General features: G+C 30.6%; 1 protein-coding gene across 1 annotated transcript in view; it reads left to right on the top strand.

Moving 5' to 3' along the window:
* LOC149425905 (phorbol ester/diacylglycerol-binding protein unc-13-like) overlaps positions 1-25,378 on the top strand; it is a 304,195-nt gene that overhangs the window by 273,105 nt on the left and 5,712 nt on the right. The window contains exons 6-10 of the mRNA XM_089643854.1: positions 17,315-17,428; positions 19,643-19,758; positions 21,148-21,347; positions 23,026-23,058; positions 24,649-24,749. Of these exons, the coding sequence (XP_089499980.1) occupies positions 17,315-17,428; positions 19,643-19,758; positions 21,148-21,347; positions 23,026-23,058; positions 24,649-24,749 (564 nt within the window). The remainder of the gene's footprint in view (positions 1-17,314; positions 17,429-19,642; positions 19,759-21,147; positions 21,348-23,025; positions 23,059-24,648; positions 24,750-25,378) is intronic.

Raw genomic sequence — 25,378 nt, forward strand, 5'->3', positions numbered from 1 at the left:
CCTGGGATATTCTTGGGAGCATTTTGCATTAAAATATAAGTAGAACGAGGACATCATTTACGCCTGACGCCCGTGCTTTAAAGACTTAAATCCGTTTGCTAAGGTAGGGGAAACTAGGAAATACCAGTTTCTTAGATATGTTGTCAATGGACGTTCATTCTCAATAAGAATGCCCGGCAAATGCGGCTTGGCTGTCTTGGGTACGCGATGACGCAATTTCATAACCTCGTTTACTCACACAATTGATTTTAGATTTGCCTTTTACATTATCTCTTGTTACTCTTTTAATATCAGATTGAATCGGTAATATTTATTTATTTATTTTATTTATTTATTTTGTAAGAAAAAAACAGCTTTTATATAATATGCAGTGATAGATATAAATATACAAGTTAATTGTAGTCAAGCCACAGAAGTTTCTTATGTTAAAGTGCATTAGAAATGAAGTTTTAGTTTCTTAAAATTTATTTGGAGTTAAAGGAAGGGGAGAGGAAGAGGAAAATAGGAAGAGGATAGGAGATGCTGCCGATACATTCCATACTCTCATATTAATAATCGATCGTACGCATTACTTCATATCGATATTTTTTTAGGTTATTACCAAAAATGTCAAAGCTGTAAAAAAATTTATTATATTTTGCACATATGCGAGGAATTGGGGAATTTTTTCGTATATTTTTTCTACACGAGGGTAGATAAAATAAATCAGAATATTACTATTAATATTACACTACCTATGTTTGTACTTGCATACTGCTTGCTAACCTTATATGCAGGGACATTGGAGAGTCTTTAAAAAAAGGTTTTAAAAAATATATAATCTTAACGTGTGCGGTAAAGGAGGGGACCATATGTTTCCTATAACGTCGTTGGTTAAGTGATGGGGTTTCTTCCAATGTTGATTGAAGTCCTTCACTTACTTTAACCAGTTGACCAAAATGTCTACATTGTTAATCCAAATAATGTCAGGAATCACTAAAAAGGTAAGTCAAGTACGTCTCTTAACATCCTGCATACGTACTACAAACACAGAAGTAAACGACCACCTTTACCGCAACAACAAAACTATTATAATGATTTATTTTGTTGACAAAACTGCTGGTATTACAAAAGAACAAAAGCAAATCTGAATGAGCCAGTGTGTAACCGGGCTTCCGGTTAGTCTCTGAAATGAAACTTTGCGTACAGCCTCAACGTCGTCCTTTCCGGCCGCGAGCCACAGAGCCTTTAAGGCTTTGAATGGACGAGGGATTAACACGAATTGAGGAAATAAAATATTTACGCTTTCACTTAAAACACGGTGAATGATATTAGATAATATAACACTAAATGTTTCTTTGCTGTTTTTCTTTTGTCTGAAATGTAATAAAAATAAATTGTATTGCGAAATCTTAAAAAAAACTCATTTTATTTCGTTTGCTTCATTTTTTAGCGAAAATGATCACATTTATGCATTTGATTATTTTACATTATTTTATATAAAACTGTTTTCAACATTTAGAATATTTTTATTTCATGTACAATATCTCTTAATGCTTATATCCTTACCATCCTTACCATACAAAAAATATTGCTAATTTATTAAGAACCTCTTAAAAATATTCGTAATCCGGTTAATAACGAATGGATTGATAGGTTTTCAATAAACTTTTAGACAAATGAAGCAATCAATTGTCACGGTGTCGAAACATGTGTTCATAAATATACTAATATCCTCACATTTCGTCATTATCATGTCAAAACAAACGCAGGTGCATGAACACTTATTCCGGCATTATTACGAAAAGAAATTTACTTAAAAAATTTCAGGAAACGGCCAGTAATCCCGTTTTAACCGGGTTTCCAAAAAATTCAAGAGATTTTTTAAAAATTAGCAATCCGAATTTTTCACAGTTTTTTTCCTGTTTAGAATTTCAGAGTATACATTTTAAGCTAGCTTTTTGTTTCTATCATGAGCTTAGGAGCCATTAAATGATAATTCAACATAAAACAAGTACGACACGCTAATATTCTTAGTTGAATATATTAAATTGCTCATCAATACGTGATGATACCTAGCTAATGAAATGTTCCTTTATTTTAGATTTTGTTGAACGATTGACTCCAAATGCAGGCCAATTGAGATAATAACCCCTTTTGAGCTTTAATTTAGTATTAACTTTAGCTTTATGGAACCCAGTTAATCGGGAAGTTTTAATTTTGTATTAACTTTAGCTTTATGGAACCCAGTTAATCGGGAAGTTTTAATTTTGTATTAACTTTAGCTTTATGGAACCCAGTTAATCGGGAAGTTTTAATTTAGTATTAACTTTAGCTATATGGAACCCAGTTAATCGGGAAGTTTTAATTTAGTATTAACTTTAGCTTTATGGAACCCAGTTAATTGGGAAGTTTTAATTTAGTATTTACTTTAGCTTTATGGAACCCAGTTAATCGGGAAGTTTTTTTTCTGGCCGGATTTTCTTTGGCCAAATTATAAGATCGTGACTCGCTGAACTTGCTTTAAATTAGTGGTCTATTGAGATAACCGAAACTCTGCGTAATCAGATAGACATACATTTACTTTAATCGATAAACGGCTGGTTTCTTTGCTATTTCAATTGGTACCATACAATTCACGTTAAAATAACAATCGATTACATTTTTTAATTTCCAGTCAAATCAAACGATAAAAATTCCACAAAAGAGTGTTTTCTAACTTGTCATTAGTAACTTCTCTGTTTTTTTTTATTACGCATATAAATACGTCTTCTTACAGTGTTATAATATTTTACAGTTTTCCAAAATTTTAGTCGTTTAAATTATTTTGTTAGTTTTTCATAATTAGGAGGAAATCTATAATTGGCTGCATCTGCAGTGTAGTTTAAAAAAAGGTAAAATAATATCTGCTGTTGATTTTCCAACGATTAATTAATATTATTTTATAATAATAAATTAATGTAATGTAATTAAAGGTTTTTTCATGCATGGCATAAATGATAAAAATTATTATAAGCAATAATTATTATAATATATTTTTACTAGGAAGATATTTTCAATTTGTATGGATATTTCAGGCGAGTAATTATTGCTTATAATGATTGATTATTAATAAAAACACAAAGTGTGATACCTAAGCTCACAATTTTATACCATTATCATTTTTTTAAATTTCTTTTATACAAATTTTACCTCCACTGTCCATCAAAATGTAATTACTTCTACTTCTGTTAAGTATTACCGACAAAATAAAATTATTTTTTTAAATACCTACACTCATTATCGTTTAAGTGAAATACCATTGTTAAGAATCAATACGTTGCTTTAAATGTATTTAGCCGTGTTTGGTGACCAAATCTGAATAGCCCGGTTATTCCCAACTTTTTTCTCTACATTCTTCTTCCCTTTCATACTCCTTTAGCTTTACAAGATACCCCAATCGGAGATGCCATAGTCCCTGAGAGTTGCGATTATTGTGCGGCATTCACAAAAAAATAAGGATAAGTGTATAACTAATATTTTCAAAAAAAAATCTACTTTACTCTGTGTGGAACCTCGTGGATCATATTTGCGACGGAATCATATTTTTTTTTTAAAGAAAGTCAAACATTCCCAGGTTACGAATAACCCCTGACAACATTTGAAAATCTGCTACTACCACCACAGTAAGCTGAAAATGTTGCTTGTGTTGTGATGGAGGACTTAGCCAGCAGAGGAATTGAACACACTACGCCTGGGTGGGACCCAAACGCGATGTCAACTCGGCCACCGACCGGTCTTGTAGAGCAAGTTGTCATAATATCACGTATGATACAGTCGCTTCCCTCAAACGCGATGTCAACTCGGCCACCGACCGGTCTTGTAGAACAAGTTGTAATAATATCACGTATGATAACAGTCGCTTCCCTCAAACGCGATGTCAACTCGGCCACCGACCGGTCTTGTAGAACAAGTTGTCATAATATCACGTATGATACAGTCGCTTCCCTCAAATTAAAACTTATAGCGATCCTTACGCTAAGAGCGCTGTTGCGAAAGCTTTTGGTCACCAAATGCGGCTAAATACATTTCAAGCCATACAAAACATGCAAAACTTATAGCGTAAGTTTTGCATGTTTTTTATTACCAATAATAATAATAATAATAAGTGTTTTATTATCTTTTTTTGTGTAGCAAATAGATATAATGATATCCTCACTGGGATCTCCCGTGCTGAAGATTTCATTAACATATTATGTATAATTTAATTATAAGAATATTAATATTACATCAAAATTACATATGGATTTAATTATGAACATATATCATTGATATATATATATATATGTATAATGTATATGAAGTGTTTTTTGGTATAGTTATATACATGAAGTGTTTTTTTGGTATAGTTCAGTTGATTCTGTTTTAGTCTGTGGTTGATCTCAGTAAATTTTCTATTTCAGATCTCCCTATGTTAAGTATCCAGCTTTTTATTTGAGATTTAAATGTTAAAGTGTTGAGGTTTTTGAGTGAGAGTGGTATTTTGGTATAGTTATATACATGAAGTGTTTTTTTGGTATAGTTCAGTTGATTCTGTTTTAGTCTGTGGTTGATCTCAGTAAATTTTCTATTTCAGATCTCCCTATGTTAAGTATCCAGCTTTTTATTTGAGATTTAAATGTTAAAGTGTTGAGGTTTTTGAGTGAGAGTGGTATTTTGCTGTAGAGTTTAATACTATGATATAAGAAGCTTTTTTGCCCAAAAGTTGTATTAGCAGTTATTTGTTGGATAAGTTTTTGACCATGAGATCTAGTGTTTCTATTGTACGTTTTTGTTGTTATTTCTTGGGTTATGTACTTATGAATGTAAATGAGTATAGTTTTAGAATATAGTTGTTAATAAAGCCATACAAAACATGCAAAACTTATAGCGATCCTTACGCTAAGAGCGCTGTTGCGAAAGCTTTTTCTTATAAATACTGTGTGTTTTGATGAGTGGTTACGTTAGATTTGTCAGCGGTATGCCTTAAGTGACTTATTAGTATGGGACATTTTTCTTTCACAAAAATCAATTCTGTATTAAGTATTGATGAATATAAACTTCAAAAATACTTTCTGAATGATTTGTTTAAAATTGATTTTGTATGGCTTTTATGGGTAATAATTGGTGTTTGTCCCCACTTGAGTTGTCTCATTCATAAAAATTGATTTTAGTTTTCGCGCCAACTCATTCTTTTTAAATTTGTGACGTCGTTAAATTAAGTGACGCGGGTATAAACGTCAAAGCTCTATTTCTAAAGAAATAACAAGAATCGTCGATTCCGCAAATCATAATAGTGACATCTATGAAGCTCGACAAAGGAATAACAAAAAAACAGAACCACCGGATAAGGCGGTACTGAACAAGCTAAACCACCTTAATGTCTAACTATGATAAATATATCAGAACGGAAATATCATTGACACAAATTAATGTATTTGAATTTTATTTGCCTTTACTAAAAACATTGTTAATTAGGTAGAAAGAGTTAAAAAATTAGAAAAAGGAATTAAGACACAATTCTTTTTTTAATTTTATGATTTTACAAACCATTTTATATATTTATTTAAGAGTTCGTTAGATACTAATTAAATCACATCTTTAAAGATTCGAAAAATACATTGATAATTCCTTTTTTTAATTTGTTGATTTTACAACCCATTTAATGTTTTTTTTTTTTAAATTGGTATATTTTATTTGCTTTTACGCCCAGTCGGGCTTTTCAGAGATAGTTCGATAATTAAGATAATTTAATTAAAAGTTAGTTAGATAGTTGTTAGATAACAAAATTTCACGTCTAAAAAAAAAGTAACCATCACGCCGTTCTCGCAGGGTTAGGCAGAAAAAACTGACCGCCAAACAACTCTGTCTTTGTACACACTCCTCGCTTCATTCCCATTCATAAATCGTCTCATACATACTCTACATTCTTTTTTTGTTATTTATTTTTGAGGTGTTATGCCGTGTTGTGCTAACTCCTTCTTTAGCCAACGTTTCGGACAGCATTGCAGTGTCCATCATCAGGGCAGACGTGTTATCAGATAACACATCGAAAAACAAATAACAAAAATCCTTTGGCCGTGAAAATCTTAAATCATATTATACTCTACATTCTGTTATTTTGCCTCCTGATGGCTAAAACAATCCTTCTCACAGCATCCCCTAAGATCATATAGGTAAGCCATGAGAAAATATTTCCCTCTGGTCCTCACAAAAAATACTTATTATGCTTTTACATCAGCCTTGGGTACAAGGTTTTATTTTATATATTCCACGGTGATATAATTTCTAAAAGATTCAGGAAGCCATCATCTTTTCCCTATAACTTTATTACGATTCAAAACTGTTTTCAGAACACTTAACATATGTTCCGGGATTTTTTAATGACTTTAGAACTGGTTACACTATACGGCCTGAGCCGTTCATATGTTTAAATGTGAATACCGCATAAGAGTCTTAACTGCTAATAAACCGCGTAAAGCCACTAAGGATTTGGCTTTTCCAATTGGGTTATGTCGTAAGGTTGTTGATAATTAGGAGGGGGAAGAGATGCGGAGGAGGAAGGTGGGAAAGTAACTAGCTATTCAGGTCTTATCACCAAACACGTCATAAACCACTTCAATTCTATACTTTCAATTCTGAATGGTAGTCTTTCGCCAGGACCATACTGTAACTATACTGGATAATCTTCTTCTTTGGAACGTGGCGCAAGAATAATATATATTATTTTTAATTAATGAATTGTGATGCAACAAAAAAATCGTCACATAAACTTTACTTGATTCGAACCCGCAACTTTCGAGTTGCTAGTCGAGAGGTTTACGCCTCGGCCACGTAGGCCGTATTATATTTAATTATTATTTGTACTGTATTAAATAAAAATAAAAAATTGCTATTATTTCTTTAGAAGCGTTAATGTAGTTGACAAAAGTTTTTCGTACAATACTTCAAAACACGTAATATCGATAAAATGAAAATTAACTTTGTTTCTTAACAGTTAAAAAGTCAACAAGATATTAATAAGAAACTGCAGTTAAAAATATTATGGTTTAAAAATATATATATATATTCATATTGGTCAACAAACGCCGATTTTGAATATACAACTTTTATTTCATATAATTATTAAACGTAGAATTAATTTATTTATTTTAATATCAACGGTATAAAATATACCATATACAGTAAATTATAAACAGCGACATCAGAAAATATACAATTAACAGAAACTCTAGATGGATATAAAAAGTTAGAGATACAAGTACACGCAAAGCTTATAGGTAGACTAGGTTAGATAAGTATTGATTGAAATATATGATAGTATAGAAACATGATATAATATATTACAAAAGCTAAAATGTATGCATTTATATTCAGGTTTTGCTTGAAAGTAGTTAAGTGCCAATCAAGCTGTTGGTTCACCTTATTGACTATTTTATTGACCCAAGTTTCCTCAGTTGCCCCAGGCAGTTTATTTTATATACATACTTATTAGAATTTTTACGTAAGTATTTGTAGACTTACATTTTATTGGGCATGATTTAAAAGATATGATATTAAAAAAAAATTGTACCTAGCTTCTGTGCAGTTAAACAGATCTGCTACATCTGCGTACCTATTACTAATTGCATGTAATCTAGGTACAAGCGAGTGTTTGAAATGTTCAGTCTTAGAATTGTTACAATTAAAGAGGGTTTTAGAGCTAGTAGCTCTTATGGGTACATGAAATTCAATGAGGTTAATTTAATCAAGTTATTCATAAATTAATAAAATAACATCTCTTCAAAAGGCCCTGCTTGGTTGTCATCACTGCATCGTCTGTTTCTCGATTCACGCCACCAATCTTCGCGGATTTTACATTCTCGTATTTTATGAAAAATTGTATGTTTTTTTTATGAAAAATTTGTGAATCTAACAGATTTGTTAATTTTTAAATTTACACCAAAATGAATGACTGCTTTTAAAATCAGATGAAAGATTCCTTCAGATTTTAATATGACAAATGGATACACGCAATTACAAATATTAAAAAAATCTGATTTCAAAGATAAAGATTTTTTTTCGATTGTTTTGTCGCTTAGCTATTGATTTTTCTTAAAACTGTATAAATATAAATTTATATGCAATCTAAATACATATTTAATTACTCAGATGTATAAAGGTGAAGTCACTTTTTTACGTTTCATACAAAATAAATAATAAAAAATCGAAAATTTTGACAAATCTTTCGAAAACTTTTAAAAAGTTTTACGGTCGATGACTTTTTTTAATTTTAATTTTATTTGGAAGTGAACTGTATATTTTAAATGCAAATACAAAGCATGGTATTATTTCTTTCTAACACTGCTTAAATTGTATATCTCAACGTTATACAAAAGGAAATATAACACATATAATACGAGTCCGACTCTGTTTAGTACTGAGTTAACCCTGTTGATACAAAAAGTAAGCTTCTTGTGACGTCACATGGCTCCTTGTGTCGTTACGAGCGTTTGAAAAACTTGGATTATTATTTTGACTATTCAAATTAACTAAAAAAATCTAATAAATTTACAGGTATTTAAGTAAGAAGGTAATTTTTTAACAAGAATGGACTCCAGTTCCTCATTATCATAAAGTTACTAAATAACAACTTATAAATTATGATAAAATGGTGAAAACAAAGATACTCATTATTTTATTATTATGTCTAGTGACTAGCGACAAAGTGAAAAAAATAAATCCTCAGGCTAATTGGTTCAGTTTTGGGAACAAACAGCAATCGCTCGTAGAGTCAATTTGTTCGTTTTTCGCAACATCTTATATGGTATCATAGAAATCGTTGTCTCTCTTACCGTCATATTTAGAAATATGAATTAAACGGTATCAGAAAGAGAAAACTTAATATTCGAACATAAAAGCTAAGCACAGAATAATTAAAATGTAGACACCAATTAGAGATAAAATTAAGAAACTTGAATTGTAATTTTTTTTTTAATTATTTTTTTTTATAAAACAACAAAATTGTTATGTGGCTGTAATGTTCATAATACATCGGTATAATAAAATATCTGTCATTAGTTCAGTATTTAGACCAAAAAAACGTAGGATGAGCTATTTTTAAAACTTTTTAATTTTTTTTATTTCAAAATGTATACACTTATTTCTAATAATAAAATTTAAAAGCGTTTTCGGATATTTATTAGAATTTTATTGAGAAGCGGAAATATTTCTGACAGCATCTTTAAGAAATATAACGGTAATTATTGCCATATTAATATTGTTTTTAAATAAAGCGTTGAGGCTTGAAGGGTTGAACGCAATGGAATTATTAAGCACTTATGTATAGGGCCCCACTAACTATACATTCTGGCTGTGCGTTTTGCTTGGCATCCAGCCAAAACGTACAGTGTGTGGAGTTGACGTTCGTCAAAAATCGTGGCTGGGCTTGCTGGATGCCAAGCAAAACGCACAGCCGGGATGTATATTGTATAGTAAATGGGTCCTATTATGTGTTTTTTATGGATCTTGTGCATTTTTTTCTGTTGAGTTCAACAAAATCCGTTTTCTTGTTAACGATTTTCGGTTAAGTTTTCTAAAGAGTGGAGAGTTTTTTATGGTATTTTTTTTCCCATTGAATGCGAATGCATTTAAAAAAATGTGTACAATTTGAATTTCACTTTTATTCCCGGTAATAGACGAAAACAATTCTTGGAGGCGGAAATTAACCCACTTCCCGATATCCGTTTGAGTTGTAACTAGGCAGATGCACTCGTTGACGATGACAATGCATTCTCTCAACTGTAATATACTTTGATATATAAGCATTTCTCTGGAATTGGATGACATTATAGCAGCAATAAACAATAAAAATGTTGGTCCTACTCAATCGCAATTTGGCGCAGTTGTTAGCGCCGTTGACTCCAATACCTGGGGAGTAAGGTTCAATCCTTAGTCAAACCAAAAAAAACCTTTGAAATTGGCTACTAGCAGGCCCAAGCGAAGGAACAACAAGGTCAAAAATTGAAAAAAGATGCATTTTAAATTTTAAAAATTATTGTTGTTTACGTGTTGGTTCTACTAAGATCAAAACTATACTGGCTATTTAGTTATAATTATTTTAGAAAAAATTTGCCGACTGTTGAAAATGAATTCGTATCTGAATTCTGAATGACAAAAATTCAGATACGCATTCATTTTCCATTCACCATTTAATCTCATAATTTGAGGTGCTTTATTTCACTTTTTTTGCTGAAAGACTTGTTCACACGGATATTAGGCAAGGAGACTTTATGGCGGAAGAGTCGTCATTTAGCCATTCACGCGATCATTACGCTACAAGCGCTCCGTCAGTAGTCATCATTTAGTTAATACGCTTGGTCCCATTCTACACGAACACAATTGCATACAGTCAATACTGAACAAGTCAACTCTTTCAGTACCAGCGTTTATCCTCAGTAACATGAAGAAAAAAATTAAATCTCTTGATTTTTCAAAAGCCGTACCCGTAAATAATACGAGCCCCGTATTATTTGTATCGTTGGTGAAGGATATTTCTAATAGCATCCATTTCCTCCAGCTAGGTTACAATCTTTATTTTAGTTTCAAATATAATGACTGATCATCGATTTTATGTTTATGTTTTTTTATGTTATCTTTTATTTATTCGTGGTACACCATAAGTTATTTTTTAAATTAAATTATTCATTTGTTTGTGTTATAGGTTTTTCTTTACCAATAAAAATAAGCCTCTGAGGCCTAAAAATAATAAAAACCAATAAAAATATCAATTATTTTTTTTTGGTAAACTAATGTTTAAGACAAGATTTTTTATGCATAGCACAAAGGGTAACAATTATTTTATTAGCAATAATTATTCGCCTGAAACACTCATCCACATTGAAAAATCTGCTGATAAAATGTCCCGTTGGCGTCATGTATCTTTTATCAGGAGATTTTTCAATGTGGATGAGTGTTTCAGGCTAATAATTATTACCTATAAAATAAAAAATATCTAAATTAGTAAGAAAATAAAATGTGTACTCCAAATTTCCGATTAATTATTTAACGTGTTATCAAACATAAAATATGGTTTATATGTGAGAGGTTTAAAAATTATGAATTAAACTAATACTTTATTTCGTATTTTTTCTCTACGTACAAACAATTTTACTTTTTTGCCTGAACTTTACGAGTAAATTGTTAGAATTTCGAAAAAAGTTAATTATCTCTTTTACTTATATCATCGTGTAAAATCATCTAACTGAATTCCAAAGTTAACCCAGAATCACCGAACAGAATCCTGGAGTTAACCCCCCGACACCTTGTATTAAAACAAGCTATCATAGATTCATAATAGGACAGGATGTGAAACAAATTTAATTCATAACAAATATATTTAAAACAACAATAAAAAAACACTCATGACATCGCACCTGAGCGATAACAGTGGCAAAAGTGAAAAAATTGAATTTGGAGTTATGTATTCAGAAATTTTCCCGAATAGCTTTTTTATCTTCGATAAAATGGCATAATTCTTATAAATATTATTGTGGCCTTAGTAATCAATTTGTCATTCTTTTATTATAACACTTTAAACTAGTGGCACAATGATCATATTGTTATTGTTGAACACATTAAACCTAAGATGGCACAAGAGAGCCAACCTTACCTAATTCTCAAGTTGAGTTTATGTTCTTAAAAAAATATATATTTTATAAACTAGATAAAATAATCTTTGAAATATTTGTATTAGAAATAAACATTGATATTTATTTAAAAAATATTTTTCTATGAAATATAAAAACGTTACCAAAAAAACATACCGAGACATTTTCACTCAAAACTTCCATAATTTTTAAGGAATAAGATATTTAGAAAACACATTTGTTTTGTGTAGAATAAGTAATAAAAATATCCTTTCAATTTTTATGCCATTTTTACGATAGCAAATATTAATATTTCCTCTTCCACATTTTTAATAATAATGATTTTATTTTTGATTCTGACAATATTCGTTGGATATTCCGTTTTAATGATTTATGAAAACAATCGGAAAGTTTGATAAAAAGTGGATAAAAGTTTAAAAATTTTAATAAATCAAGAAAAATCCATCAATGTGATGCCTTTGTAAAGCAAAGAAATAAATTTAAAATATGGAGCTGTCTGAAACTCTGTATGTGTATTTAATATTGTTATATTGTATAATTTCATAACTGAAGTACGAATGAGTGATTAAAAGCAAATGTTCCAATTGGGTATTTTTACAAACTAAATATCGCTAAAAATGTGTGCAAGATTTATAGATTATTTATCTGATTGTGATTATAATACTAAAAATACATAATTATTGATTTAAAAAATGTGAAAACGCACATTTCGTAACGGTTCCAACTGGCTACGACGACATTATGACGTAGAAAACGCCACTTGCTGGTAACACGGCGATCACAAACATTGCTTAGCGTGACATGTCTTTTTGGTGCCAAAGAGAATATGTCACATTTTAAATCTGAAAATTTATTTGTCGCAAAAATACTTGCATTTTCATTAGTTTGAGAGAATTAAATAAAACAGTAGAAATACACTATTTTTGACAGAAAATTGGTACTCCGCGGAACATTGGTGCTCCCCAAAACATCGGTGCTCCGGGTAAAATTGGTGCTCGGCGGAACGTCAAAATCATTGATGTACCGCGGATCATTGATGCTCCTCAGAACATTGGTGCTCCGAGGAAAATTGGTGCTCCGCAAAAAATTGGTACTCCTTGGAACGTCAATGCACCGCTGCTCAGAACATTGGCGCTCCGCGGAAAATTAATGCTCCGCGAGCTTGTTTCAAGTAATGAAAGCCCAAATTTACATAAACGGGTAATTTTTGCTATATGATAATTTGCAATCAAAGTGCTCCCCGACTTCAAAAAGCTTAAGAACCACTGCTCTAGACTCCTTACTGTCCTTCCTTTCAAATTGATAATAAAATCAGAATATACAAGATTAAATTGTTCTCTTTATTGTTTTGTATATAATCTCTGAAATATGAGCACATGTACTCTAAAGTCATATAAAATAAATAATAGACATTTCATAAAAGTGAGTGAACGATGATGTATGAATGCGAATGAACAAAGACCGTGTTCCGGTGGACATAGTTGTACGACAGTGTATCATATCTGCGCTACTCATATAGTAAAACGGTCGGATGTTAAGTAAATTAGTTAAAGACAAGTTACCTCGAAGCAGAACTCTATTAATATATCTCACTAAAAATAACCCTGGAAAGGTGAAATATGAAAATTTCATTATTTTTTTCGAACAGGAATATTCAGATCGGCGCTACTATATTTGGAACACTAATTCATTACAATCACAATCTATGAAACTGTGAAAGAAACATTTAATTGAAAAAAACTGAACAAATGTTTTTATTATTTACTAGCTATACCCCGCCACGCTTTGCTGTGGATCAGTCTGTCTGTGCAGATAGAGAAAAAATATCTCGTGTTGCTTTTACGTCCAACAGATGGCACTGTTTAAAAAAACATGTTTGTCCAACAGATGGCGCTGTTAATACACGTTTTTACCTGTCACAGGTAACAAAAAAGCATGTTCTTACCTGCCACATGTGACATATTTAGGTAAATAAAAACCCGACACCCGACGTTGAATGCAACGTTGTTTCAAAATTTCAAAGCAATCGGAGAAGAAATTTCACAGATTTAAGATTTTGAACAAACGAATATTTAAATTTTTAAAATGGGAAATCGCACAAGAGTCCTAACTGCTCCAAACCGTCTGAAGCCAGTGAGACATGCACCCCAAATTGGATCATAATAGACATGCCATTTATTTCATGTTTCAAAGTTTAAGCCGAACGGGTATCCACGTACTCCCGGTAATGAAGGTTAAACGATGTTGTACAAATTGACCTTTCCTCCTTTTCAGTCGGGTAAAAATAGCATCCTTTGCCCGGATTTCGTCCTTCATTACCTTCATTAGAACAGATTTCGCGAGTGGAGTGAAGCAATTGAAGCGATGCGGAGGATGTGTTTCATTAACCTTTCAATCCTTAGTACCTAATGCAAATGACAAAGTATGCATAGCGAACATCTATTTTATGATAATAAAAGTTTCTTCTAAATAATTCTTGGTTTCTTCTAAATAAAATGTTACAAAAAATCAATTGTTGAAATACTGTAGGTTAATCAAATTTATTTTTTATTTAAAAGGTTCCCATTTAAAGGCGATTCTAAAACACATTCTATGGAATGTTCAAAAATTTAACGACACCCGACGGATTGTTTCCTAGAATTTGAACAATTTATCAAATTTGAAGAATATTGATTTTGAAGTTCTGGTGAAGGTTCTATTTCTAGTTTTAGAGAGTTTTATTTCAGTTCTGTTATTAGATCATTATTGACCAGTTGTTTCATAAAACTGAAATAATAACCAAATTTGAATAGTACCTTCAAAGAACTTGAAAATCGACTTAGAAATTTGATGAATTTTTCAAATTCTTTGAAACAACCCATTCTCAGTGGCGCGGATTGCATGATGATTGGTTTCATGACAATCTTACATTTGAATTTCTGCGAAGCACCCCAACCAAAGTTATTCGAATATTCATACACGAAAAACTTCTACAACGCATCAAGCAATAATGAAAACTTACGTTTACAATCAAAAAGCTTCGGATTTAGATATGCATTAATTTAAAAATAATGATATTGTGTCATCCGGTAGAAGAAAAATTGACAAGCCGCTGAGAATGTTATTTGTAGAACGACATATAAAAACAACTTAAAAACATATTTGTATTTCAAACAGGTTTCAATCAAAATATTTAACCCTTTTAGAAAAAAAGTTCATTAACACATCTTTTTTATTTTTTTACTTTCTTTATTCTAATGTATCCTCTACAGTTCTCCGATAATGTAACTAATACTGAAACTACGGTTCAACTTCATCACTTACCTATTGAAAAATTTGAAGCAAGATATTGTTTTGAAATTGAGCAACTTAAATCAATTCTCAGCGCGTTGAAGATGTTGTTTTTTTTATTTATATAGTAGACTTGGCCTTTTATTATGGTTAAAAATAACATGGATATTTGTTAGTTTTGTGCTTTTAACACCCACTATCATCACCTCCCGGGTGGTATTTTGTATTATTTTGATTGGGTGAGTATCGAACAAGAGTCCCAACTGCTCCCTGCTCACTGAAGCTAGTGAAAATGTGGCCAGGTATAACAATCAATCCGTTGGTCCGTATACTCGATATGTGCGACATTCCTCGCTCAAATTTAAGACGCTCGAACATTGAACAACAAAATTCATTTTTTAAATTATTAGCTGAAACAAATTTATACAAAGTAAGGCATAATATTCCATACTTCTATCAGAGTCTCAAAATTCTTTCAGTAAGAGCAATTCTGTGGTACAAAATTATATTTCAGCACATAAATAACCCTTTATATATAAACAGGCATAACACAATCATAATACTCGTTTTAATTTTAATAAAGGGCTTATTGTACCTAAGCATACACATAAATATGGACAAAGAACGTTAAACTATATGATTCCCAGTTGTTTTAATATGTTACCTGCTGAAATTAAAAAATGTGCCCAAAACAAACAATTTGTGAACTTTTCTCTAAAGACTTTTAAAATTGTTATTTATGTTTTAAAAATTTTCTTTTTCTATATTTCTGTAAAAAAATTAATTTTTTGTTTTATATAATTATAAAAATATAACTGTAGACTCACTATAATAAGATTTATAATGTAAATGACCGGTTAGACAAACTGCTAAAAGTAGTTTATCGGGAGTAGTTTATTTTTTTTGCCTTATGTAAAAGTAAAGTAGAAAGTATGTAAATAAAAAATAAAAAAATAAAAAATAAAAAAATTGGAAATTCGCAGAATAGTTCCCACTTTAGACGCCGATGCGCCAGCAGTAACAAATTTTAAGTATGACGTTTACGTAAGTAATTAAGCACTTCAATCTCAAGAAAAGTTACGTGTATAATTGATAATCAATCTGAAATAGTCGGGTGAGGTATTTTAAAAGTTTCAAAGTCAGAACATGTGTTTTTACACGTTAATTTCATGAATAGTGTACGACTCCGGTAAATCAAATTTCTATTTATAATTAGTATCCTCGCATAAAACATTATACTGATTGAAGTTGGGAACTTTATCTAATATAACCCGCATAAAAATATATAATGGTCATGAAATAAACTGCCGTCGTTGATATTTTTATAGATCGCAACGATCTCCCGATGACAGTGGAAATCATAGATGAACCATTCTTGTTGACAGAAGTTTGGTTTTACAAAGTAAGAGAAATACGTTTCTCTATTAAAATCATAGACTATCCGTCTAATACGATGATATCTAGGCTTGCGACCTATATACGGATTATTTTCCAAGCCGCGCTAAGCTCTAAATTCCAACCAAGTCTAGCTTATAATCATCTGATATACCAGGTCTATGACACCCCCGATTGGAGTATGTGGGCTAAAGGGTGTACGTAGGGGAAATACCTGATCAGCAGTACAATATTCTATATATTATACTTCACCACACGGATAGAAATCGATTTTTGCCCTCACGATAAATTAACAGGCCTTATTAATAAAACACCAATTTAAGAATGTTTCATCGATTTGACTCTTAATATATCACATGTTCCGACATCATGATAATAATACATTCTTTATATACTAAAAATTTGTCAGGAAACCTATAAATTCATTCCTTAGGCCTGAAATCCCGTTTTCAACCGGAATTACAAATAATTTGAAGAGATTCTTAATAAATTAGCAATAGTTATTTTTTTCCGTGCAGGTAGTTTTATTACGCATCTCGAGAGTTGATTATATTAAGGTAGTGCTTCGATTCAGTGCCACTTAAGACAATGTATGTTTTTCCAAAAGTATTTAACTATTAAAGAAAAACCTGCCTATTTGTTGAGTCTACATCAATTACTTGATCAACGTTGATACAAGCAATGGAACACTATATTTTAATGGTTCATTGATTTGAAATCATAACATTAGAACTTCTTATTCACCCTTAAAATAAAAATGTTTCATTTACAAGCCAACGTTACGCGATAAGGGGCACTTTAGAGGTCTTTACCTCATAACATTACGGTTTCAGATAGAACCTTGTGATTCTAAGTAGTCCTTATCTGAAAATAAGAAATACTTACACTAAAACAACACAAGTGGTTTTTTTAAAATACCTTTTTCTTCGTTTTCAAACACATTTCACCTGGTTTTCTTGAAAATTAAATCTTGATAAAAATGACTTTGTTCTCGAATATTCTAGATGCTGAAGGAACGGAAGCTGCCGAACTGCAGAGAAAACTCGACCTTCTGAACTGCCTCGCAGGCCAGGAGAGAGCTGACCAGGCGAGGAGGCAGAGGCAGTACACGGCACACTGTAAGTTAAACTTCACAAATAAATAGAAAACTAATTACCATTAACTTTTTTCTATAATTACTCATTCTTTTTTAAAATCTTCCTTTAAATCAATTTCAACCAAATATCGTCTCGGTGTCGAAACTCTAGACACTGTTAAAGATCACTAATCCTTAGTCACGCCTCCACCCCCACTTCAACACCTAAAAAATACCTTCACTCATATTAATTTTGTAATATTTAGTTAATATATATTTTGCTCTGAGGAAGAAATGGTTGGTACGAAACCAGACGGAATTATTGTAAAAAATATTTAACGGTTGAAAACAAAGCAATATTGAATCATTCAATTACATTAAAATCGCTCGTTTGATGAATTCCTTTGAAACATATATATATATATTTATATATATATAGCATTCCAGAATTATTTTGCGATGATCAATAAATAATTAGTTTTTCAATAACTTTCCAAGTATTATGTATTATGTATCGTGATGAAAGAATCATTGGTTCCGATACATGTTGGTATTCATTATTAAATAGTGGTATAAGCAAAGTTATTTATTATTATTTATTTAATTGCCTTACAAAAAAGTTGTGAAAATTATAACTTTGAATATATTTTATACATTTAAAGTTTTCTTATATCTATTGTACATTTATATTATAATTATTTTTTCTGACTTCATAAGAAGTGATGGGCTATTTTCAGATATATCAGATATCAAAATAAAGTGTGTGTTTTTGAACGCTTCTTAGTAAAAAAAAATCATCTAATTCTATGAAATTCTTCCTTTTTAATAGGAGTATAATAAAATACTTCACAATAAAAACGAGAAAAAATTGTTTGTTTAAGTTTTCGTATTAATTTACTGGGTAAATGTTTATCTTTGAACAGCTTTAATAAGGAATTTAACTTGTTTAGGTCCAAGGTTGGAATTAAGGAAAACAAACTAATTTTTTTTGTTTTCAGAAATCATATTTTAAAGTGGCTTTATTATTTTTCATAAAGAAAATGACAACCTTCGAATAAAAATTTCAAAGAGTTTAGTTAACATAACTCTACAATGAAATAGTAAATTTTGACAATTCCTTAAAAAAATTCCCAGCAGTAGTTATATTATTTATTTTCCAACTTATTTAATTTGATTGAAAATTTCTGATTCATTTCAAAGGTCTTATAAAAGTGTTTGTGTCATTCTCCATAAAATATATTTTAATTTTTAATTCATTCAGTAGTCTTACATTAGTATTTGCCATACAGTGTGGAGTACTCATTGTTCTACATATAAATCAAAAATAAAAAGAGTGGGAAAAAATTTTTGTAACACGATTCTTGTTGCATGCTAAATAATAAAAACTATGTCCCCTCTAAACTTTAAAACTCTTGATCAACGCCGATATATTAAAGATCTTTTATAAGTTAATTCATAATCTTGTTGATAGTCCTTACCTACTAAAAACGTTTTATTGCAGATGTTTATTAAGAGTTTCTCGATATCATCAAAGAGTAATACCAAAAAATGTGTTTATGAGAAGAAGCTGTAGCACTTTTAATAGATTATGTACAAACATCGATGTGTTTAACACGAACCCCACTAAATTCATAGATTTCTTAAAAATATATCATTCGATCGAATATGTCAGAAACCATCACATTTTTCATCACGTTTTCCCTCTTTTTTCCTACTTTGCTTTCAGTTTGAATTGATTAAAATACGTTTGAATAACAGCATAATTGAATAACATAATCTTTATTAATTTCTCTCATTGATATCCAATCCATTGTAAATCTAGAAAATATTTTAAAAAAACACATTTTGTACCTTTAAGTAGTTGCACTTTATGAATGGATGAAGACGGTTTATAATGCAAACAAAAGTATTTGCTACATTATACCATATCGATTTTTCTAAATCAATGAAGATTATTATTTCATGTACTGTCAATGCAGAAAAATAAAGACATCAACAATGGCTCATCTTTGCTGAAGACTAAATAAATATTCAAGTTTTATTTGAACAAATTTTCTTTTACTTTTGAAGGTTAAACCCACCAATGTAATATATCATTGAAGAAAGTTGTTTCAATAACCTTCAAAAGATAAAGAAAAGTTTTTTACATAAAAAATTGAAATAAAATCATTTACCTGACTTCAATTTTATTGTTTTTTAAAGATTTAATTTTATTTGTTGTCTAAAACACACTATTAAAAAAATAAATTTTTTTCAGCCGGATACTCGGAAGATTCTGACTATACATCAGACTTGAACTACCCTGTTGGTCAGCATCCCAACTCCAGTGCATCCCAATTCAAGGCCGCGGCCCATCAGTTGAACACACCACAAGTATGTATAAAATATTTTCATGGTCCTATAAATCCGAGAATGTGACGTTTCATAATGAGATAATAATTAGGAAGAACTTCTGTAAATCAAAAAAAAAAAAACGAAAAAGTTCAGCACTAAAAAAAACTATTATTCGTGTGTGACAAGAGCTTAGAGTCTTAGAGCGATAGTTTTTAAATCATAATAACAAAAATATGTACAGATTTAATATTTTAAAAGTCCCTTTAAGAAATAACAACTAATTGACCGGTCGGTGGCTGAGTTTATGTCGCGTTTGGATACCACCCAGGTGTAGTGTGTTCAATTCCTCGGCTGGCTAAGTCCTCCATCATAACACAAGCAACATTTTCCGATTACTATGGTGGCAGTAGGAAATTTTTAAATGTTGCCAGGTTATTCGTAACCCGGGAATGATTGTTTTTCGATAAAAAAAATTATTTAAAAATTCTATTCTAAAACAATACCTCCGTTGCATCCATAGATACAAAACACGTGAATTTAAATGAAATCCTCAGCACGGAAGATCCCTGTGAAGATATCATTGGCTCACTTTGTTACAAAAAAGAAATATAAAGATTATTATAATGTAATCATTTAATTTGAATTAATTATTTCTACCTTGTATTAAGTACTTTTTAGAAGTAAACCGTTTTAATTATGTTTGCTCGCGATTTAGGTATATTTACACTTTACAATGTCCAAATTAATATGGTGTATGTATTTTTATTATTACTTATGTATTTTTACTTTTGGTTTAATGGGTTAACTGTGAGATATAAAATCGTATATAAGCGTAACATTTATACCTACTTCATATTTTATTTGTGTGGTAAATATTTTTTAAATATTTATTTGCATCCAAAGATCATTGAAAAACTAATTAATCTTTTGGTTGTACCAAGCTTAATATCAATTAAAAATTGGTAGGCAAAGAAATTTCGAAAATATTTTATTTTCCGTTGACTTCACACAGGAGGCCCTGACGAACATATTTTACCATCTTTGGGATGTTGTGTGGAGGTTATTTTAAGGAAATGCAGTAGAAAAGATTCTGGGAGGGAAAATTGCAGACGTTATGGGAATCTGGGGGCCAGTGTGTCCAGGAGTGACAAACGTGTATCCATCCGATGCATCCGGTGAGAGAGTCCTGCTAAGTCGTCAAACCGAGCAAATCATTTGAGGTAACCGATAGCAGAAGTATCGGTTATTCAGAGGATGGTCCCGGGGTGGCGGTCGACTTTCATCAAATAACTTTTCTATAAAACGCAATAATAACATTGAACACTTCAAAACTTGAAAATATGATTCTCTTTTTCACCACCGTTGCTTTAGTGAAATCCTTAGTATGTTATAATATTAGGTAATAACGTGTTATATTGTCAATTCCAGCGTTCGTTGGAGACGTCTCGCGAGAACTCGTACGAGCGCGATGAGGTGATGTACGGTCACGGCCAAGGGGGTGGGGGTGGCCTGAGGGGGGTGCATGACGACGGGTATGGGGGCGGCGGAGCAGGTGGGCCACGCTGGGACCCCGATCCCGAGCCGCTCTACTACAACAGCCGGCCGAGGTACACGCAGGAACATAACAGGTCATTTATAACTACTAAAGATCGACTACAATAATTAGTACCAACCTAACATGATGTAATTTGCATGAAATTCCAAGAAGTTGGTTAATGTATTGACTATATTTTTCTGATCATTTAAAATAGTTTATATAATTTTTTATATGATTTTGTGTAATTGAGTTAGAAATCCCTCATCAAACACAAGAACCTTGCCTTTTTATTGTGAGGAAAGGCTATTTTTTATTTTACATTATTATGATATGTAAACATTATATACTTATTGTAAAAAAATACAAATATTAAATAATTAAAAATAATTAAAACATATTAGTTGGAAAGGGGATTATTTAAACATGAGAAAACAAAAACACAATAAATGAATCTGCCCTTACCATAATAATTGTAAAAATCAAAAACCATTTTATTATTTGGTCATAATATTATGGAATTATTATGCAAGAAAAATTAATATTAAGTGGCAGAAAATATGTATCTTGTTCCAGTATATAATGTATATTGACGATTTTGCTATTCTAATTCAAGTTAATTCAAAAATAATTGAAAACATGGGTATTGAAAAGTAAAATCTTAATCTATCGAATAATTTAATTTATTGCTGGACTGGGAGCTGGAATCCTTTCGAAGTTCATTCAGTTTATTACAATTTTTCTGCTTACAAACAACTTTGTGAATTTAATTATAACGTAATGAGTCAGAATGTCAAATTCCCGCACGTTATCCTGCGTTTGTCGTAGTGACGTCAGCAGTAATGAGCAAATCGTTGTTATAATTGTTCAAGGATATTTTTATTTTAAAAATAAAGCGTAGTGAAAAATAAAATAAAAGCTAAGTACGCTGCCAATTAACGAGTCAATCAGCAAAAAAACAATTAACAGTAAATGTGTATTGACGGAATGTCTGTGTTTTCACAAATTATGCACACCGTTAAAAATATATGGAAGATTTAAAGTTTATTATTTTAATCATCGCTCTACAGTAAATAAATCAAATATTTTCATTCATAATTATGAATTTCAAAACGATCTAATACAGCACATTCCTAAACCGTTCGAATTGGCTACAACTCCACTATGGCGTATAAAATGCCACTGGCTAGTAAGACGGCTGTCACCGACGATGGTCAGCGTGACGTCAATAACGCCATACTCACGAACAAATCAAAAATGGCACATTTTAAATGCTAGAAAATTTATTTGTCAACTTAAAAACAAAAGAAAAATTCCTTAGTTATTATAATTTTTTTTAATTTAATTCTGTTAATTCTTTCAATGCAGCGCCCTTGAGGTGATTTTGCACAAAAACAGCGCTATACAAGTCATCCAATTATAATAATTATTATTATTTATAAAAAAAACAATTCAGAGAAAGAGAACAAACAAATAAGACAGAAGTATGCCTTTTAATAGATATCTATGTAAACAGATTTTTTTAAATACTCTGTAGTTTTTCTTTTATGTCTAGTGAAGAACACTTAAAATGAAATCAAACAATCATTTTAAAATATTGTAAATATTTGTTTATATTTATTCATACTTAGATTACATAGATTCAGTGTAGTATAAATGTAAGTGTTTTTAGAACTGATTAGTTTTCTTCTCCTAATACCGAATCACAACTGACTTATGCATATACTATGATAGTATTTTTTTATTCTCATATTTATTGTTTGAAAATGCAGACGAAGGAAATATGACTGGGAAAATGAAGACAGGTGATTCTTAACCCTAAAAGGCTCCTTTGTTGTGCTTTCACAAATTATTAACATCAAGAGATCGCACTACAGACGTGTGCAGGTTATTAGAATTAAACACAAATTCGCATGTCTCACATCATAGTGGGTAATATAACACCCATTTTATAATGTATTCATCCGATTGGTGAATAAATTATTATAACACTGGTGTAAAAATTAAAATCACAAAAAGTATTTATATAGTGATAGAACCTTATGCGCGACAAGGCTCCCTGCCACGGTGCTAAAGTTTGCAAGAACATTTTCAGTGTATCCGAATTCCAACGCCTCCACGGCTTGGAAATTGATCCGATATGAACTCTATTGAAAATCTATTATAATTTGTGAAGAAAACAGATGACTTCCAAGCAAAGTCTCACCGAGGAATTCTTTCAAGTATGGTATCACAAACAAGAAATGAATGAAATTTTAAAAAGTGGCAAAAATTTGGTACACAAATGCAAAAGGGTGGTTTTAAAGAATTTGAACAATGCATCCAATTTCAGAGGTATTTTTCAAGTTCTGCAAAAGTAAGAAGTTCTGTCATTTTCATTTTAGTTATGTAAAAACAACTGGCCAATAATTGTACAGTAACAGAACTAGAAAATTAACACTTTAATTAAACAATCCGCTCTAAGATTAAATTGTTTCCAAAGAACAAAGGAATGTTCATTAAATACAAGACATAAGCCATTAATGTAATTAAAGTGACTAGGTATTTGTCAATTAAGTTCTAAAACTAAAAAAGAATCACTCGAGTCTAATAATCTGGATACGTCTGTAGCTTTTTTATTCATGGTTATGCTTCAAATCAACCAAGCATTATTAGAACAGATCTAACCGTTCCATTACATATTTCACACGCATTATTCAATAAATAAAATACTTGCAAAAATATACAAATCATTCATTAGTAGTGAGAATCCACTAATTCATGTTCATAATATGTGTTGGCAATGCTTTGAGTTAATTTGTGCAATTACGATAGTTTAAGCCTTCATTTTAATGGCATGCATTTTAAAGTCATGTTAAAATTGGCAAAATAATTACTTTTTTCAATAAACAAATCAGACAAAAACATTACAAAAATTTAGTTTTGTTATTATTATCAGCGTACCTCATACAAATCAAAAATATTTTAATCAATCAGCTTCCACTTATCATTCTCCATCCCACTTTGCTTGCAGAAGTACTTATTTTAGTAAAATAATTTATTTCATAAAAGCTAAATTAGTTAGAAATATTTCGTTCAGCACAATAGTTATCGCATACTTAATTCATTCACGAATTTCAACAATTTAAAAAATTAACTGATCAATTAATTTTTGAAGTCACATCAAAACACACAGAAAATCACAAAAATGCACATTTCAGAAATTTTGTAATACGGTCAAACGTGTATTGCCATTACATTTTTACTTTTCTAATAAAACTATAAATATGAAAAAAAATTAACTCAGATATTTTATTTTATAACTTACAACTTAATAATAATAAATTAATGTTTATGTTTCAAACTAATTTGTTTTATTATATTACATTACGTGAACGTGTTATTTAAATTTCCAGAATGGAAGGCTGGCGACAGAATCAGTTGCTGGGCCAACACAGTATGGAGTCCGAAGCTTCGTTTCATTCTGCCCTCGAACCTCCTCCACGTAGAACTAGACGTAAGAAACTAACTACCATTCGAAATATAATAATAACCACCTTTTTAATATTTTAAACTCATTTTATATAAAAATTCCACGTAATATTTTCGCGATGGAAAGTATTTTTTCAAATATCTAACATCGAAAATTATCTGTTTCAGTGAACTATTATCGAGCATTTATGTAATGTTATTGTGTTTCTAAAAAAATTGTATAGACAGTAATTATGACATTTACAAAACAGATTTTAATACTAAGTGCCCCACAGAAAAAAGAAAATACATTATCGTGATTGATTTTCTTAGTAACTCGGTTTTTACCGAAAATAGTAATACACAATTTCAAACAATAAAAATAAAAATTGTGAAAGTGTAAACAAAATCAATATTGCCTGGCCACAATCTGATGATGGCTTTGAATGCCGGAACAGCTATCATAATATTAAAAACTTTAAGACGTGCAGAACTCAAAAAGGATATTATTAAATAATATGTTTGTTAGTTGAAGTCCTTTAAATTTAAAAATTAATAAAATTATCTGGCAATGGCGTTTTTTATTATGTCGTGTCATTAGAATTGTAATGATTGCATAGTAATTTTTGATCTAACTTATCTTATGTGATTGCGAAATATATACTAACAGTCATT

The sequence above is a fragment of the Hesperophylax consimilis genome, chromosome 2 (assembly GCF_061612785.1).
Source record: "Hesperophylax consimilis isolate HC1 chromosome 2, BYU_Hcon_1.0, whole genome shotgun sequence".
NCBI classification, from domain to species: domain Eukaryota; kingdom Metazoa; phylum Arthropoda; class Insecta; order Trichoptera; family Limnephilidae; genus Hesperophylax; species Hesperophylax consimilis.